Genomic DNA, 18,678 nt, shown 5'->3' on the forward strand with positions numbered 1-18,678 from the left:
ACTTTGAAAATGAAAATAATTTCAAGAGTATTTGAGGGTGGAGGTTGTAAACCATTTTGGTTACAAACAGTTTGATTGAACATTGAAATTAAACACATTGAAACATTGAAATTAATTCCTGACGTTTCCCTCGTGACCATGAGGGCTGCAAAGTCTTCGAAACGCTGGAAGAAAACTAAAATAATTAAAACCGCGATAAAATCCGAAAAATAGTTTAATTTCAATGTCTAACATTCGCGTAAACATAAGAAATCATTAGTTTGATTGAAGCTGTAGAGTTATAAAAAACTGATGTAAAGTTTCAGTGCTGTTGCTTTTAATACTACAAAATTTATACCAAGATCTAGGCCAGAAGACCGAGAAGCGATACTGTCACTGAATTGACCAAATATATCCTGCTACGTAACAATGTAACATACTTTTACTTCCATACAATAAATCACTTTCAAGCATCGGTGAACATTCAGAAAGGAGAGTCATAACGTTTATTAGTCTTCGTTGTAATTGTATCACATTGAACTTACCATGAGGTCTTTTTTGTCTTCTTTCTATGCCAAAAGTTACAAACCACCATCACTTACTTTTCAGTTCCTTATACTAAAATTATATACATGTAATACACGAACTGTAACCCACCTCCACCAAGCGTAGTGACGTCTACATGTGCAGGCGCCGAAGTGCCAACACTGTCAGTAACGGTTACCCTGACACTATATTTGGTCCCGCACTTCAAACCAGCCAAGGTATGCTGCTGTACTCCTGGGAGTCTGGTCTCCCTGGCCACGGGCCACGCTTCTTGCCAGGGGCCGTCTCCTTCACGCCAGGTTAGATTGTAGCCTGGTGATAAGAATGAGGTAGAAGAAGACATGGTAGATGGATCTTGGAATAGCTTAGATATTTTTTTGTATAATAGTCTTATCAGACAAAAATGTAACAGAACCGTGAATTTTTATCAAAGCAAACTCGAAAATTTGATGAGTCTCTGAAAATATTATCTGTAATCCGCAATAATAAAATCACAAAGAAAGATTGTGAGGAGTTAGAAATATTTTTTTTCCTTCAAAATGAAAGACAAAATTATGAAGTAATTCATCTTGAACACCGTAATATTAATTACATTTGAATAGGGAAAGACAAAAGCCCAGGTTAAAAATTAATGATCTTATTTATCTTATCATCAGTGAAGAGTCTACTGCTGAACCCAGCGACGATGAAGCTAAGCCTCTTCTCAAGATTATCGCATCGACCTACATAAAAACAAAATAAAAAAATCTATAACCACATATTGGTATCCGCCCCGATAGTGAGCATCGTACACAAGTTGAAACTTGTAAACCCACTAAAGCGACACACGTAAGTGTCGCGTTCTGGGATCAGCCTGTGTATATCCGGTTCCAAACAGGCCGCCATTACTATCGAGTGGCGAAGGATAATCTTTTGTCAATCAATACTCTATCTGGATACCAATCTGCTCATTATCAGTTGTAGTTGGATCAAATTGTCTTAGGCATTAAAAAAGTACTTCTTGGACGCTATGATATTAAACTATAAATGCTGCAGAAGGTCCAACTTACTTATCCCATAGCTGAGTGAATCATTCCCGTATCCTCGTATTTCATCCCACTCCACAATAATGTAGTCTTTGTATGGAGTTGCCCGTATAGAGGGAGGGTCTGGGAGGGGCAAAACCCTCACAGAATACACCACGGAATCTGAACCGTATAGGTTCTTGGCTAAGCACGTATAGTTGCCGCTTAGTGATTGGTCAATACCTAAAAAAGTAAATTGGTAAGAAAGTGTCGTCTACTTGAATAAGATCATGAATATCTATATTATGATAAAAAGTTAAAGAGTTTGTTTGAACACGTTAATCTCAGTAACTATTAAAACTATGTTGATTTTTTTTTCACTTAGAGGAAGCTATAAACCCATTGTATTATATGCACTTACATCCTTTGGTAGTTAGGTGAAACAAGTCTCAAATAAATTGTACTTACTCTTAATCAACAGGCTGTCATCTCTGTTCCTGGTGAACCTGGGATGATGGGTTATGATGTTCTGATTATGGTACCACACTGTCCTCGGTGGTGGCGAACCCACACTCTTACATTCTAGCAGCAAGGAGTTCCTTACTGCGATGGTGATCTCACCACCTAGAGACGCCACTCCTGCTACAACTGGAGAAAAAAATACCATCACGGATATATGCCGAAGTTTTGTTGGTGGTAGGATATTTGTATCCGCGCAGATAGCAATCACCATACACAAGATGTTAAAACTCGCTATAGTAGCCCACGTAAGTGTGTTTAATAGGCCAAATAGGCCGGCATAATTGTGTTGACTTGCGCGGGGTAATCATCTCTGGTCAGTCGGCATTCTATTTTACCCTACTCCACCAACCATCAGGTGCACATTGCTGTAGTCGTTTAAAAAAAACAGGGAAGCCCTGTAAACCTTACCTCTCTGCGAAGGCGTGTTTGTCACCCTCCTGCTTTCAGGACCCTCACCAACAGCAGTGCTAGCCGTCACCCACACATCATACTGCCTGCCTTCCACCAGACCCTTTAGTTCCATGGTCTGTGACTTCTCGTACGCTTCCGTGCTGGACTGGACGTCCACGCGGAATGTTTGAGGACCGTCGTTACTGTTCAAAGGAATTTGTTTGTATCCAAAAGTTTCAAGACAATTTATTTATTTAAGGACCTCCAACGAAAGATATACGGTATATAATAAATACAATATCGTAGCATTTGTGCAATTATAATGATATTTGTTATTAATATTATATAAATATATATAAGTAGAAACTCAAAACAGACAAAAAAGGATAAAACAAAATAAGATAATTTAACGATCGTTAACCTCTATTATGCGATTTAACTGACTATTCTATGCAAATGTTGGTACAATAGAAGCCGGATATAATAACGGCTGTGATGACGCATCGAGGATATCTATTCAATTGTGAGGTTCCGCCAGACCCCTAAACACTTACGTATATTGTTTCTAGTATCTATCGGGTATAGCAGTCTTATAAAAACGGTTGGTCTTTGAATAAAAGGGGGTCCTATAAAATACTAGCTTTTGTTTTGTAATCACTAACTAGCGAACGGATTGCAATTAAAATTAGTATAAAGATAGTTTGAGATCCTTAGGACACAGGCTTTTTATTTCAGAAAAATAATAGCGGGATTTTTCTGGCGGAAAAACTTAGCCATACGACTGAAACCGCGAGCAAAAGTTAGTTATAATAATAAAAGTACTGCATATGGTCATATATTTTCCAATAAAGTGTCAGTCTTGTATTACGTATTTAATTCTAGCATATCGTCTCATAAAATTCTAGACTAGCTTAAGGCCGTAGCATCGGCCTTCTGATTGTACTTTTTGGTAACTAAAATTGTAATATACAATACTGGATTAAAACTTACAAGATATGTACTTCGAGGTATATCAATGTGCGTAGTTTCATCCAAATTAATTCATTCCGTTTTTATTGACGCCATTTTGTGGTCTGTTTACGCAGTACTTTAACTAACAAATTAAACTTTGGCATGAAGATTCCGTAGATGGTGTATGTAGTATAGTCGTTCTGTCTCTTTCTAAAGGCGATCAATGTTAAGACCATAGTGCTCAGTCAATAGAGTTCGAATTACAACTAGTTTCGGATCTTATCGCGTATATTTATAGACATACCTGGAAGTAGGTTTGTTGTATACTGTATAATGTAACAACCGTCCATTAGGCTGGTTTGGTCTTTTCCAACTCACAAGCAGCGTCGACGACGACTGTGATAGCAGCTTTATTTCTGCTGGTGATTCTGGCACTAGAGACATAAAAATAATTTTTGGAGTTGTATGACGAGACGAGCATGCCGCTCGCCTGATGGTAAGCGATACGTCCGCCCATAAACAGTAGCAACACCATGCGGAGTTTTGAATTACAAACTGCGTGACACACTCTCTCATCACCCTAAGCTAATGTTAAGTCTCATAATACCCAATTACGCTACAATATCTTTCAAAACGAAACAGTGCATGTCCACTGCTGTTTAGCGGTAGAAGACTACACGCTGGTACCTATCCAAACGGTCCCTCGCATACGAGAGAACGGCTGCCAGTAAATTAAATTACGGAATACTAAGTCAATTGTAGAACAATCTCGAATTAAGATTTATCTTGTGGATGCTAAAGATTGATAGTAGATTTAAAATACGAGACGTTTTGGACATATGTTAGATTTATTTTACTTATGAGATGTTTTGGAATATTTCAGGTTATACAATTCAATATATTAACATATTCCTGACGAGAAATTAATATCTTTTGAAATAATATCGACATTTGCAAAAATTGTTATTGACTTTTTTTATTTATAGTTTTCATCACAATTGTCAAGGTAGTATTTTTTTATTTTTATATATTCAAATATTATGTCTCCTTTTAACAACGACTTGCAAAAACACTTACCATCCTGCAGCGTGGAGCAGATAATAGGGTAGGAGAAAGGCCCGTGTCCGTAGTTGGAGAAACCCGCCACCTTGATGGTGTAGTTTGTGTACTTCGCAAGACCTTGGAGGCGCAGCTCGGTCACCAGGGAAGTGGAGTTCAGCCAGTGACGACCTGTAGAGAATTGTCTTGGGTATTTCCTTTATATCAATGATTGATGATGTGAGGAAATGGCATTGTGGAGTTTTTATTTCCGTGCTTGTAAGAAAGTATCTTTGCTGAATGATTAATGTCTGGCAGACTACCTATATGAATGGTTGAATTTAAACATTAAATCAACGCTGTGGGGGAAAGCTTACTTCCATTATTGCCAAAAAATCATTTCTATTGCTAAATTATCGAAAGACATTATCTACTACTTGATTAAATATCAAATGTATGAACTTAATATTACCATTTTATAATACCTTTCTTTTTTGTATTTGACGATGGTTATCAATTGGGTAGATCATTTGGTATAAAGTAAAGGAACCATTGATGGCCTCATTAATTTTAATATCTTCATAAAATCGTTGATGAAAATATATTAATAACATCTTTTGATTAAATTTAAACATATCACTAAATATCAAAACTTCAATAATAAAAGAACCAACTAAAAATATGTTTTTGCATTATAATAAAAAAAAAACATGGCTTATAAGGCAGGGGTTTCTTCGGTCACATTATTTTATTAATAATTTCGTTTCGCATCTGATAAAAATAAAATATAATAAACCCCAAAATAAATATCTTATATTGGGACCACCATCAAAACTCCCTTTCATAAATAATATAAAAAACACGCAAATTGACTCACAAATAAAAGATTAATTGGTGTAAATACATGACAAAAAAACCTTTGGCTTTATGGTTAAAAATAGTCTCACCTTGCGCTGCGTATAGTACTGTGTATCCAATGAGGGCTCCAGCTTGCTTGTGAGGTGGGATGGGTTGCCAACTCACCCGCAGCGCTGTGGAGGTCACTCCTCCGCACTCCACTGAGGACGGTCCCTCTTCGGGAGCTACGACAATATTTAGATTATTACAAGATTTCTACTTCCTATAGCATGCATGCACAGTCACGGTTTTGATTGTGGAGTAGGCAGAGACTATCGAGTACCGCCATCCACGGTCTTGATATTTGACATATTATGTACCTTTTATATATGACATAAATATGTAAGTTTGTGGTGCTTTGTTGTCTTTAGAAGTAAACGGAATAAATTTGGATGTTAGCTACATTAAAAGTGAAACTTCCCTAGAATCCTTGTTTGAAACTCGATGAATCGAAAATGTGTCGTGATATTTGAAAATGGAATACATCCATTTCAATATCTAGGAGGCTATTTTGCAGAAATTTTATCTCGTCGTGTGTGTATTGCACACACCTTTATATATCGATAACCTTCGCAGTAGGAAACACTGTGAAGTTACTTCGTTCATTGGGATGAAAAGCTGATGATTTTCTCCCTTAAAATACTCATAAAATAATGATTTATAAACGCCGACTATTCAGCAAATGGTTCATACATACTTCATTCTCCACTTCAAAACTAACTCCACGCGGGTTAGAACTATTCAAACATTCAAACGAAACTGAAAAATCAAAATGTTTGAGCAACAGTCACAGAAATACATCAAATATTTTTCGAAAATAAATTTGTCCCGCAAAAACAACCGCGCACAAAACGACCGAACGACATGGCGGTTAAACTTTACAACATAAAAACAGAATCATAATTAGCGACGTCTGTCGCTACGACAAAACAATTAGGCAACGTTCACATAGGGCACCACACTTTTTTTGATAACAATGAATTTGAATAATTACACACACACACACACATCACGAATTTATTCCCGAACAGGTATCCAGAGGCGCAATCAGGGCACCCAGTTTTCGCCAAGTGTGTTCCGTCCTATGATGTGATACGGGGCAAGCCTGTCGGCATATTGGGCACAGTTTTCAGACTCTAGGCTGATACTGAGCAGAAAACCCTAATATCTCTGCCCGACCAGGGATTCGAACCCAGGACCTTAGAATATTATGTTGCTTCCTAAAATACATCACTATCCTAGACAGAAACCATATTATTGGCTTTGCTATAGATATTATTAATTTAACTAAATATTAATAGATACCAAACAATTATATGTAATTCGAGGTGTTGGATGATGTTTCTACTGTTTATGGTCGGTCGTATCGCTTACCATCAGGCGAATGGCAAGCTCGTCTCGTCATTCAAATCAATAAAAAAATACCATAATCCATAACGTTATTCTTTATAACTTTTGTCATATACAGCAAGCATGGGAAATACAAAATCACCATTTCAACAATATTATCCTGCAAAATACGTCCCGTGCATTGCAATGTGAACGCACCCTTAGATTAGATTTATGACACTTGAGAATTCACAAATGTACGAACCAAGGGAAAGTTTTCGATCGTAACAAAATCGGACAAGGGCGAGAGCGACAGAGTTTAGGGTTCTGTACTTGTTTATATATCACTAGCTTTTGCTCGCGGCTTCGCCGCTGTATGATAAAAGTCTTGCTACATATTTTCCCGGTTCTGATAGGTTCAAACTAATTTTATCCCCAAGGGGGTTGAATTTATCAAAATCCTATTTAAGCGAACGTCTTCATCATAGTAGCTCCAATCTTTAATTTCAGTTCAATCAGTCGAAAATCTAAGAAGATGTATATAAACTTTCATCCCCTATTTTATCCCCTTAGGGGTGGAATTAATCAAAATCCTGTTTTACCGGATGCCTACGTCATAACATCTACTTGCATGCCAAATTTCAGCCCGATCCGTCCAGTGGTTTGGGCTGTGCGTTGATAGATCACTATCAGTCAGTCACCTTTGAGTTATATATATTTAGATTGGAGAATTGTATTAGAATAGAATGAGAAATAGGAGAGAAAACATTAATATTTGTATTTAAATACTTACATATCGTATTCGTTTATTATATTAAGCTATATTATTTTTAAGTCGTTTTCTGTCCACATTTTATCATATTAGTATTTATTACACCTACCTATATTGTTTCGTCTCTGCATCACCTAAAGGTAGACTGCTAGAGAATGTCTTTGGCATTAGGTCCGTCTCTATACATCGTCTTTATATAAAAAATATTATTTTTTTATACAGATATGGCAGTGACCCCACTCCCTCTGATGGAAAGTGAACTAAGGTCTAAGAGAATGTCGACTGACGAGAGATGATTACCCATTGAAAGTTGACACAATTATGCCGGCCTGTTGGAATCGGATATACACAGGCTGATCCCGGAACACGACACACTTACGTGGGCCTTTATGGCGGATTTTAACATCTGTACGGTGGCCGCTACGGGTGGATATTAAATATATTCTACCACAAGTAATGCAAATAAAATAAATAAAGTCTTAGGCCATTCCGTTGACCGTACGGATTATAAATTGTTACAATGATGTTTTATTTTATTATTATTTTATTCATGTATCTCCAAAAAAAGGACATACGACATATAAAAAGTAACAGACATTTTTAAAACCCTGCTTCTTCAATTAAAGGAGACTTATCTTAATTATTTGTATACCGATAGAAATTGCATATTATTTATATTCCCATTCAAGTAACTCAATTAGCCCGCAATTGGATTCTTTAAGTAATTGACGTCTATCTACCAGTTTGTAATTTAAAACTTATTTCTCATTAATTATTTCTGCAATATTTATTAATGTTGCAATAACTCCATAGTGGAGTATAAGACCATTTCTTCTAGTGGTGGTAGGTCTCTCATATCTAACAGTCTGCTGGGTAGGTACCACCGCAATGTGTATTTCTGTCGTCAAACAGCAGTGTGTAGTTACTGTTGTGTTCCGGTTTGAAGAACGTTGTAGCCAGTGTAACTGCTGGACGTAAGACTTACTCATGTCTTAGGATGGCGAGCGCAGTGGAATATACAATACTTTGTAATTCAAGGTGTTGGATGGTGTGTCTATTGTTTATGGGCGGTCGTATCGCTTACCATCTGGCGAACGGGAAGCACGGCTCATTTAAAGCAATAAAAAAGAAATTGTTGCAGTTTTGAAATGAGGTTTTCATTTCGATATCTTTATGGTTTCGCCCTTCTCCCACAGAACCCTAAAATGGCAAGGGGTTGCAAAAGTTGTTGTTGCCATTAATTAAGAAAACTTGGGCAATGAATTCCCGTTAGCATTTGACGTCGCTCGTAATTAGGACATGGTCGACGTTTTGTGGAATTTCGTAAACAATAAAACTCCGATAATTTATGCGTGAGTTAGGTTTGAACTTTATGGGCGTGTGTCATATTAGGAATTTGTCGGGTATACCCGCGTAAATTTTTTCTTGGAATAATTATTTTACTTATTTATGCTGCTTCATGTCAACGCTAGACCACACATTGCATAACAGACAGGCGTAAACTAGAGGAGTTGCAATTGAAATGTCAGCGACATCCACCGTACTCTCCGACCTTGCTCCAACAGATTACCACTTTTATCGTGACTTGGATAACTTTACAAGGAAAAAAAAATCGAATCCGATATGGTCGTCCAAACCGCCTTCAGAGAGTTAATTGATTCTCGCCCCAATTGTTTTTAGTAAAGGGATTAATCAACTTTCTGTATGGTGAGAAAAGTGCATAAATAACAATGGGTTAAATAATTATACTTTACAAAAAAAACGACTTTGTATTCCTCACATACAAAACGGCAATTTCATATGTAATGATCTAATATTAATATAATATTCGCATTGTGTTGTTTTCCGGAATAATAAGTAACCTATAAGTTTATTTAGGACATGGTCTAACCGTACGGCAAATTTCATTAAAATCCGTTCAGCGGTTTCTGTGTTTACTTTTGACAAACATTTTTACGAACTGCATTTTTGTCTGCCTTGTTTCTACCAATTTCTTCCCATATAAAAAAGTTCAGTTTTTTCCCATATAAAAAAATGTATTGTTTATGTATTATATTATATTGTAAAATAAGCCTTAATAAGTATATTATTTTGTCCTTGTATATCGAATATATCCAACGTATCCCGCTTTAATATCTCACTCAAAATCCAGATAAACACTTCAGAACTGATTACAGCAAATCGACTTAGAGTTGCGTAGTTTATTTTGTCGAGTTGCGAAGTTTCAACTCAATTTTAAAAGTAAGTTTTATTGAATTTTGGCTGCGGGTTTAGGCAAACTTAACTATCGAGGGAGAGCCCGCTTTAACACCCGTCAACGCCGAGTGGTAATAAGTGAGTTTGAGAGCACTAATTAGTTTTAATCCGTAACGAAATTAATCAAAGGAAGGAACTGGAAATATTAATGTTCTTCTTTTATAAAGAAGCTGGTGAAGCTCATGGGCTAATCTATCATAGTGACCGGCGTAATTGTGACGTTTTGGTATTAGCTTGTGTACATCTGGTTTTGAACAGGCTGGCATAATTTTGTCGGCTGACGAGGGATAAACATCTCTAGTGTTCATCGTTATTTCAGCCGGGACTCGTCCACTGCTGGACATAGGCCTCCCCCATTGAGCGCCACAGGGATCGGTTCTGGGCCGCCCTCATCCATCGGACTCCGGCGACCCTCACCAGACCGTCGGTCCATCTCGTAGGGGGCCTGCCTACGCTGCGTCTCCCGTCTCTTTCTCTCGACCTCTAGTCTTGGACCCCATTAACAATCAGGTGCAGTAAGGTCAAATTGCCGTTAGCATATAAGAACTTGGAAAACCACTTACCTCCTTCCCTGGTGTCCTGGAACAGCTGCACTGAATAAGGTCCTACGCCTGCGCTGTTGTATCCCGCCACTGACACCGCATATCTGTCGGAATTGTTAAAATTACCAAAAAAGAAAATTTATATTCATATGATACGTAGATTAAAAATCAACAATGGACAGATGTGTGAAATAAAATATTACAAAAAATTGGAAAATGAAAAAAATATCATCAATCATCCATAAATATATCATTTGTCAAGTCCGTTTACTAGAAGCGACGTCAGAGTGAAATATACATACACTGGTTGTTATAACTGATTTATAAACATAAAGTTTCGAATACATTAAATTATAGTTAAGATCGGTTAGTACTAGTAGATGCTCAAAAACTGCTTAACAATAACCAAGGGATATCGTTATCCGGAACCAATGGCAGCGAATTCCCGAAGTAACCCGAAATAAACCGAGGTTTGCGCCGAAGGTGGCTATGTCAGTTACAGTATTTATTTTATATAATTTAAAAATCCTTACCTGACGCCTTTTAGTAATCCCGTGACAGTAGTCTCTTGCTTCGCATAAAGTGATACAGTTTTAATGATTTTGTCGCTTGTCTCTTCACTTTCTGCGAGAAACATTATTTTCTTAGTCAATTTGAATCATAATAACTACGACTAATGTTTAGTATTATGTAACGATGGACTTGGCCCTCCAAGGACAGGTTACTTAACAAATTAAAAGGTGGCTAGATTACTTCATATTACTTTGCTTCACATTTGCCAAATTAGACCAGCTTGGACCAGACTGGTTTCCTCGAGGCGGCTGACCCCCAAAAGTGTGCGATGGCCGGGAATATCTTATAACATATAAATCATATCTATCTAATGGGTCAATCCGTAAATCTGCGAGAAGGCTATGGCTGAATGGTGATCACTGTACACAAGGTGTAAAACCCGCTATAATCGCTCACGTATGTCCCGTTCTGGGATCAGTTTGGCAGGGCTGATTACAAATAGGCTGGCATAGTGTGGACTGGCAAGTAATAATCTTTCGTCAGTTGACACTATCTGGTCTAATCCATTTACCATCAGAACAGTAGGGTAACATTTCTTTATCCGTTAAAATTCGTGTCAATCACCCAAGGCTTCCAGTTTTCATATTGCTTACCTTTAAACGCACTAAGTTGCGGTACGGCCCGCAGTCTATATCCTAGTATCTGACCGTTGTGCGAATCAGCTGGTGGTGGCAGCCATCGCACTCGCAGCTCGCCTGGCGAGTCCGTCTGTTCCACTTGCACACCAAGTGGTGGCGAGGATGGTGCTAGGATGGTTAATAGTTGATTAGATATGAAATATCAGGGTCTATCCTATGTTATCAGATCCAGGTAATGCCAAGTATTCTTTTTTTTATTGCTTACTTAGAATTAACCACTGAAGCATCGGAATGTTTGCCGGCAACCATGACAGCTACATGACACTTACGTGGGTCACGGGAATATAACCTTATATACTACATAATAAAGTTATTTTTCCGTATTGTGGCAATATGGGTAGTTTTGGCAGACTAAGGTTTCTTAAAAAAATATGTTTTGGCTGATTAGCATCGGTAAGCGTTTGATGGCTAATAAGGGACCATCACGAACCATAAAAACCCAAAATACCAGAGGAAGGGTGAACGCACTGTCGACTTTACTAAACATTATAGGGGAACTGCCGACCTTGAAAAAAGTAAGGGACATTAAAAAAATCTGGCGTCTTTCATTGGTCACAAAGATGTTTCATCAAGAGGCAAGCAATACCATTGGATGCAATACTTATTTACAAATATAGAAGCATGAATGTAAGTATCTTTAAAATGCTCTTACCTTCCTCTGTGGTGGTAAACCTCACTGGGGTAGAGTAGTGGCTGAGGTCCGCCTGGTTCCCGCCAGCCACCCGCGCGGTATAGCTTGTAGCTGGCTGCAGTTCCTCAATCTCAATCCAATGGCGGATTTCTTCTAACCTATATTTGGGGTACTTTTACTATAGCATCGAATGGTGTGCTAGTTATCTATTGGCGTTATATCAGGATTTATATTATTTTTGATTGTAAATGCTATTATGATCCGGACAAAACTTCTATCTGGCGTTATCTCTTGTTATGGAGTGAAGTGGACAATTAATATTTCCAACTCCTCCCTATCTTTCTATTAGATTAATGTCGTTGCGGGATAATGACAAATTAGTTTTCCCTGAGACTCGCCGAGCTTCACTGCTCGGTGTCATAAAATGCGTGCCTCTGCTGATCCTGGTTTACAGGAGCTGTAGTGGTGGGTGTGAGGGCGGGAAAATCATTCTGGCTTTATCCGTCCAATGTGGAGAGTCAATGAAACTCACGTTTATAAATACAATTCGCATATATAATAGAAATGAAGCTGTTTTGTCCATCTTTTGATTCTATTAACATTTTTCCTACCGTCTTGGATATTTTCACAGACCCTTGAGAATCCATAGGACCTTTAGGACTCTACGTACCTACAGGGGTCAAAATATCATCAGGAATCCTTGGACCCACTAGGACAAAACCCTGCTATAGATTTTTCCAACTCTACGAATACTCATTGTAGCTAATATGGAATCATTTAAGTACTTTTTAAAGTACTTCAAATTACATTGGAAAACCATTTGACCCTACTGCTTTGATAAATACCTGGTAATGTTGATAGTCCTGGCAGTACTCCACGACAGTCGTTGGCTATTCGTGATCTGCATGCTGTAGTATTGAGCGAGGGATTTGGTCATATCCCTCCACGAGAGCTTCACTGATCTACTCTTTATCGAGTCTACTGATAAATCCGATGGTGGGATTGGTGGTTCTAGGAAGATAAAGGTATATACAGGAAGTGTCCATTACATTTTTAGATGATGAACTACCTATGGTTGTTTTTGATCTTGCAACTTGGATATTTGCATATTATAAAAAAAATGAGCATTTTATATGTTTTTATTACTTTCATTATTATTGGAGAATAGTTATAATTGTGTGTCTATTATTCTAAAACTAATAGAGAAGAATCAATCGCTTTTCTAATAAGTTTAGTGACTAGACTTAATTCACTCTTTCAAATAAGAGCTACTGTAGTATTATGTCTTTAGAAATCGTACTTATATTTATTATTTCTTTACCATCTCTTCGCAATCAATAGACGTTCTATTTACATTCAGCAGTCTTACAAAAAGTGGTTGCTATCAAACAGTGAGAGATCTATTTGCCTAGCATATTTGTTATTCCATTGATCAAAAGATTTCCTTACCTAGTATAGTAAGATGGACGCTAAACACATCAGCTCCGAAGGGGTTTCCAGCTCTGCACTGGTACAGAGCACCGTCGCTCGTCTCCGTCTGCAGTAGTTCTAGAATGTTCGTCATACCGTCTTCAGTCTTCATTTCGGAGATTTTTATCCTGGTAATAGATAACTTTGAATTTAGTCTGAAGTCGAAGATGAACAAAGCACACAAATAAATTAAGTTTGGTAGCGTTTATATGAAACACAAACTTTAAACTTAGCAAAATATTCTTCAACAGACTATATACTTCTACTCATTCCCATCCTTGTTAACAAAATACAAACTTTCAAACTATAGAATTAAAACTTAAATTAATTTGGCTTACTATTCTTTATCGTACATTACCAACCCTAGTTTCTTTAAAGTGTGCAAAATTGATCAACCCTAACTTCTTTAAACTTGAGTGTGCAAAACTGACCTTTGTGTCAAAGGATTTATGGGTTTCCCATTCCTGGTCCACATGATGCGAATAGGGTCGTCCCCTTTAGCCTGGCATTCTATTGTCACGTGTTGGCCCAGTTTGGCTGTCAGGTTTCTAGATACCACGTCGAAGGTTACTGGCTCTAGAACGATGAACCTTAGTTGTATATCTATATGGACTACTATGATAAAGAATAGGCAGAGATTGTACGTTTTTTTGAATTTGCTGGGTAATCTGTAACTTCGTTGAGTTGTATCCAAGATATCATAACAAGGCTTGCACCTATCATCAAAATTTTTCATTGACCCAATTGGAAATTGAAGCAAAACTTCTCTGCTTAGGTTTTAACCGAAAACGAAGAATGAAACAAGGAAGATACTACAATAACAGTGTAGGTAAGCTTAATATTACTTTTACTTTGAGTGAAATATATTTGCGTCAATTATAATTTTATAGTAGTATATAAATATGAAAAGCAGGTAGCGGCATTCCTTTGTAAACGATCTCATTTATTAGTCAATCGATGAATGTAAACCTTGTTCATATTTTATTAATTATAGCAACACTTATGGTCTTCCCTAAAGTGTGATCATGGAAGAAAGTCGCCTTGTTTAATTAATTTAAAACAGCTCCAAGCCGCGAGGAAAGGAAAATGTTGAAAGAGGGTTACATCGAAAAGGTTGAAAGAAAAAAAGAGCAGTGACTGTAATAATAAAACTTACTGTTGACAGAGATCCACACGGTCTTGCTTAGCGGTTCGCCGACACCATTCTCCACATGACAGGTATACAGTCCAGCATCAGACAACGCCACTGAATCGAAGATCAGGGAGCCGTTGGACAAGCTGAGTACTCCACCTCCGGCGATCTCCAGTACTGGACGCCATGTCTCCGATAGAACTAGAATGAAATTAAGATTAAAATAATATCTCAATGGATTCTTTGACGTGAGTCTAATGACATACAGTCTTACTTATAAACTTGTTTTAGCGTTAAGAGATGGTTAAGAATTGTCTAAAATAGCTGTCAAAAACATCACCGGATTTCCTAGTTTAAACCTTATTAAGAGGCAAAATGACGGGGTTTTGACTTACAGCTGATCGAGTAAATTTGTGTTTCAAGTAAGCATAGCTTTGCGAAATTCTAATAAGTTAGACTAATTATGCAGCAACCGTGCTCAAATCTAATAACTGTATAGACGTGTATAGATAGCCGCCACTGTAGAAGAACAGATGGTTATGTTTCTCTATGGACGGCAGTGGCGAAAGGAGGAATTTTCCAAAGGGGAACGCTATACAATATATTTAATTATATATTTTAGGAAGATTTACAGACGAATAAAATAAAATCAGTAGAGATTAAATACAAATTGTACCCCTATGATTACTACAAATCTTTGCCAATACAATATAGGTACTAATATATATTATAAATAGGGTCTGCCAATCTTTCTATTGATAATGAGATTTTATATAAGTTACGAAAGGGAAGCCGGCATGAATCAGGTTACTTGGAAGGGGAAGGCCTCTCCATTTTCCACAAACACAAATAGAAACAAATATTCGTATGTATACTCGTGTGTAGCCAACTCGGACTCGGTTCCTTTTGTCTGAACTATGAAATTATCGCTTTTAAAATAAGCGTAAATGTCCCTAAAAAAAGAGAGAAAAAAGTCAATCCTTTAAGTGCTTAAAAAAATTAATGTAATTTAGAAAAGAACTAAGAAAATAAAAAGAATAGGGGTTGAATGCTGATGATTAATTATATTTGTTTCCGTGCGGATATCGCTCATCATTTACAAGGAGAAAAGGCAATACCATTAGCCTGTTATTTCCAGTTTTAAATATGCCAGCATAATTGCGAGGTATTATTAGATTTCTTATGTTTACGCGAATGTTAGACATTGAAACTAAAATAATTTTCCGGATTCTATCGCGGTTTTTTAGATTTTATTTTTCTCCCGACGTTTCGAAGACTTTGCAGCCTTCATGGTCACGGGGGGGGACTGAGGTGTTGTTCATCCGTAAAATCAGAGTTACAATATCTACCTACATTTTACAATTATACAACTTTTTAATTTTTTTTTAGCTGTTAATAATTGCGAGGTGTCACGTACTATCGGGTGCATTGGAATAACTTCCAACGCCAGCAGGAAAAATAGACGGACGAATGAGCAAAACAGGTTACCTGCCGTTTCTAAGTATTACACAAGTTATTATTTAACTGGCAATGTTTGTATTTATGAATTTTTAAAGTAGTTATCCTCAACGGATTGTGACGAAATTTTGGGTATACGTTTAGATCGGATGACAATGCAAGATGAGCTAACCGCCATTTTCATCAAACGATTCCAATCGCTTTTTTTGATCTATCTCAAAAATGCACCAATCAGAACAAAGTTTTTTGACATGCGTACAAATGAGTCATTTTGATTGGTTCATTCTAGGAATCGGATTAAACATCGAGATTGGGATTGTTTATTAAGAAGGGGTGAATGACAAGATTTGATCTCTACAAATTTTGATGCAATTTAAAGTGCTTTTTTTTCTTAGTGCAGTTAATGAAAAAATAAAATTCAAAAATGTTTTTCTACAACTAATTTTACTTTATAAATCAACTACAGTTCCAGAATAATGTGCTACCGGTCTTAAAACAAAAGAATGAGGATTATTCGTATTAAAATTTTAACAAAATTGAGAGTAACGAAAATTGAGATGGGTATGCTAAGGTGGTTTGGGCATTTGGAGAGGATTGATAATAGGAGAGTGACAAAGAGGATTTATAAGGCGAATGTGGATGGAAGAGCCGGTAGGGGTCGAACTTTCGAATGTCAGGTACCGGACATTCTTAGTAAAGGCCAGGTCAAAAGTACCCTGAATCGGCGGGAATGCATGAAAAGATTAATGAAGGTGGAGGAAGCGAGAGAAGTATGCCAGAAACGTGAAAAGTGGCAATCCATAGTCTCTGCCTACCCCTATGGGGTACAGGCGTGAAACTATGTATGAAGATACTACAAGGTGGACGGACGACCTGGCTTAGGTCGCAGGAAGTCGCTGGATGCAGGCCGCTTCCAACAGGTCGACGTGGAGATCCTTGGGGGAGGCCTATGTTCAGCAGTGGACTTTGTGGCTGAGATGATGATGACTATGTATGTATGTAAAATTCTACCAATAGGCCACTTACCATCTTTCTTGAGCCAGTGCGTCTGCGGTTGTGGATAGCCGGTGGCGCTGCAGGATATGTGGTCGTTTCTGCCTAGTAGTAGAGATGTGTTCTTCGGCTCTTCGCTCCATTTAGGCGCAACTGAGGAATATTATCATTGAGTTAGTTCTCAACTCGTTTAGAAGAATTTTGGATGTGATATTTTACAAATTATATTAACAGGAGTGCTTTCCTAAATTCGATTGTGAGCATTTTATATGTAACAGAAAATTACTGATCACAGTAGCAAAATTGGCTAAAAAATAAGATTTCTAAACCTTGATTAGAAGTGAAAAGTGCTTCTTAAACTTATGAAACTAAATTAGATGTTAAATCCCCAATGCCTAGTAATTGAAGTGGAAACAATGTTTAAATGTTGCTTGGCGGCAGAAACAGACATTACGGTGCTACTCAGACGGACTTGAAATATTATAGGTATATACAAAAATAAGAATCAAAATGATTTCTTATGTACATAAATGGTAGACATTAAAATAAATCATTTTTTTCGTATTTATCGCGATTTTTATGTTATAATTTTCTCCCGATGTTTCGAAGACTGCAGCCTTCATGGTCACGTATGAGGGGGGGCTGGGGAGGGGGTGGGGGGTTCTGAGGTGTTACTCGTCCGAAAAGTCAAAGTTACAATATCTACCTACATTTTACAAATATACAACATTTTTAATTATTTTGATGTTGACGGTCCGATATACGCAGAATAATCAAAAATAAATGAATCAAAATTAAAAAATATACACTGCCTTAATTAATATTCTGTTAATCGTATAATGATATTTACAAGTTAATATTAAAATTCTTTAATTTATTTTGATACAAAATTCAATATAAAATGGAACGCAATCTTGGAATTATATTGGAATTTTCTTTATAAACTCTTTACAATTGTTTAGAAATTGTTCCCAGATTGTTGAATTCGGGTGGAATTTTAATAGGTTGGTTAATATTTTCAATGCGAATGTCAGTGGTAGAAAGAAAGAAGAAATATATTTCTAACAAACTAATACAATATACAGGATAATTTTGACATTGCTTTACTAAATGAAACCAAATACTTATCTACTTGGAAATAACAATTTACAATAAGTTACTTGAGCCGTAGATGTAAAATAAAAAAAACTGTAAGTTTCAATCAAAATAAATATTCATAAAAAGTAATTTTAATTTTACACGCCCTAATGCCACTACTACTAAGAGAATTCGTTACAGCGGTAACATCATAGTTTCAGTCAGAAATACACTCACGCACATACCATATTCGCATTAAATTACTAAATAATAAAAATATCAGAAAACTAAAGCCAGGATTTTTTATGAAACTATTGTTATTAATTAATAATTTTTGGCACAATGACAATAAAGGTGAACACGAGTATGTGGTTTCATTTAGTAACCCAATGTCAATTTTTTTTTTATTGAAAAGCAGATTTAGCATAATTGAAAAGGAGATTTCCTTCGTTCTTGAATACAATATACCCAGCAAACTTC

At 36.8% G+C, this 18,678-nt stretch overlaps 1 protein-coding gene across 1 annotated transcript in view; it reads right to left on the bottom strand.

Moving 5' to 3' along the window:
• The window catches only part of LOC115444126 (Down syndrome cell adhesion molecule-like protein Dscam2), a 64,589-nt gene that overhangs the window by 20,864 nt on the left and 25,047 nt on the right, over window positions 1-18,678 (bottom strand). The window contains exons 9-24 of the mRNA XM_037443269.1: window positions 17,155-17,274; window positions 14,695-14,871; window positions 13,970-14,114; window positions 13,518-13,666; window positions 12,914-13,079; window positions 12,090-12,226; window positions 11,393-11,545; window positions 10,760-10,850; window positions 10,248-10,330; window positions 5,378-5,512; window positions 4,470-4,622; window positions 3,697-3,826; window positions 2,460-2,644; window positions 1,998-2,177; window positions 1,575-1,772; window positions 637-837 (exon numbers count right to left, since the gene is read on the bottom strand). Of these exons, the coding sequence (XP_037299166.1) occupies window positions 637-837; window positions 1,575-1,772; window positions 1,998-2,177; window positions 2,460-2,644; window positions 3,697-3,826; window positions 4,470-4,622; window positions 5,378-5,512; window positions 10,248-10,330; window positions 10,760-10,850; window positions 11,393-11,545; window positions 12,090-12,226; window positions 12,914-13,079; window positions 13,518-13,666; window positions 13,970-14,114; window positions 14,695-14,871; window positions 17,155-17,274 (2,403 nt within the window). The remainder of the gene's footprint in view (window positions 1-636; window positions 838-1,574; window positions 1,773-1,997; window positions 2,178-2,459; window positions 2,645-3,696; window positions 3,827-4,469; window positions 4,623-5,377; window positions 5,513-10,247; window positions 10,331-10,759; window positions 10,851-11,392; window positions 11,546-12,089; window positions 12,227-12,913; window positions 13,080-13,517; window positions 13,667-13,969; window positions 14,115-14,694; window positions 14,872-17,154; window positions 17,275-18,678) is intronic.

Source organism: Manduca sexta, chromosome 5 (assembly GCF_014839805.1).
Source record: "Manduca sexta isolate Smith_Timp_Sample1 chromosome 5, JHU_Msex_v1.0, whole genome shotgun sequence".
Classification (NCBI taxonomy): Eukaryota; Metazoa; Arthropoda; class Insecta; order Lepidoptera; family Sphingidae; genus Manduca; species Manduca sexta.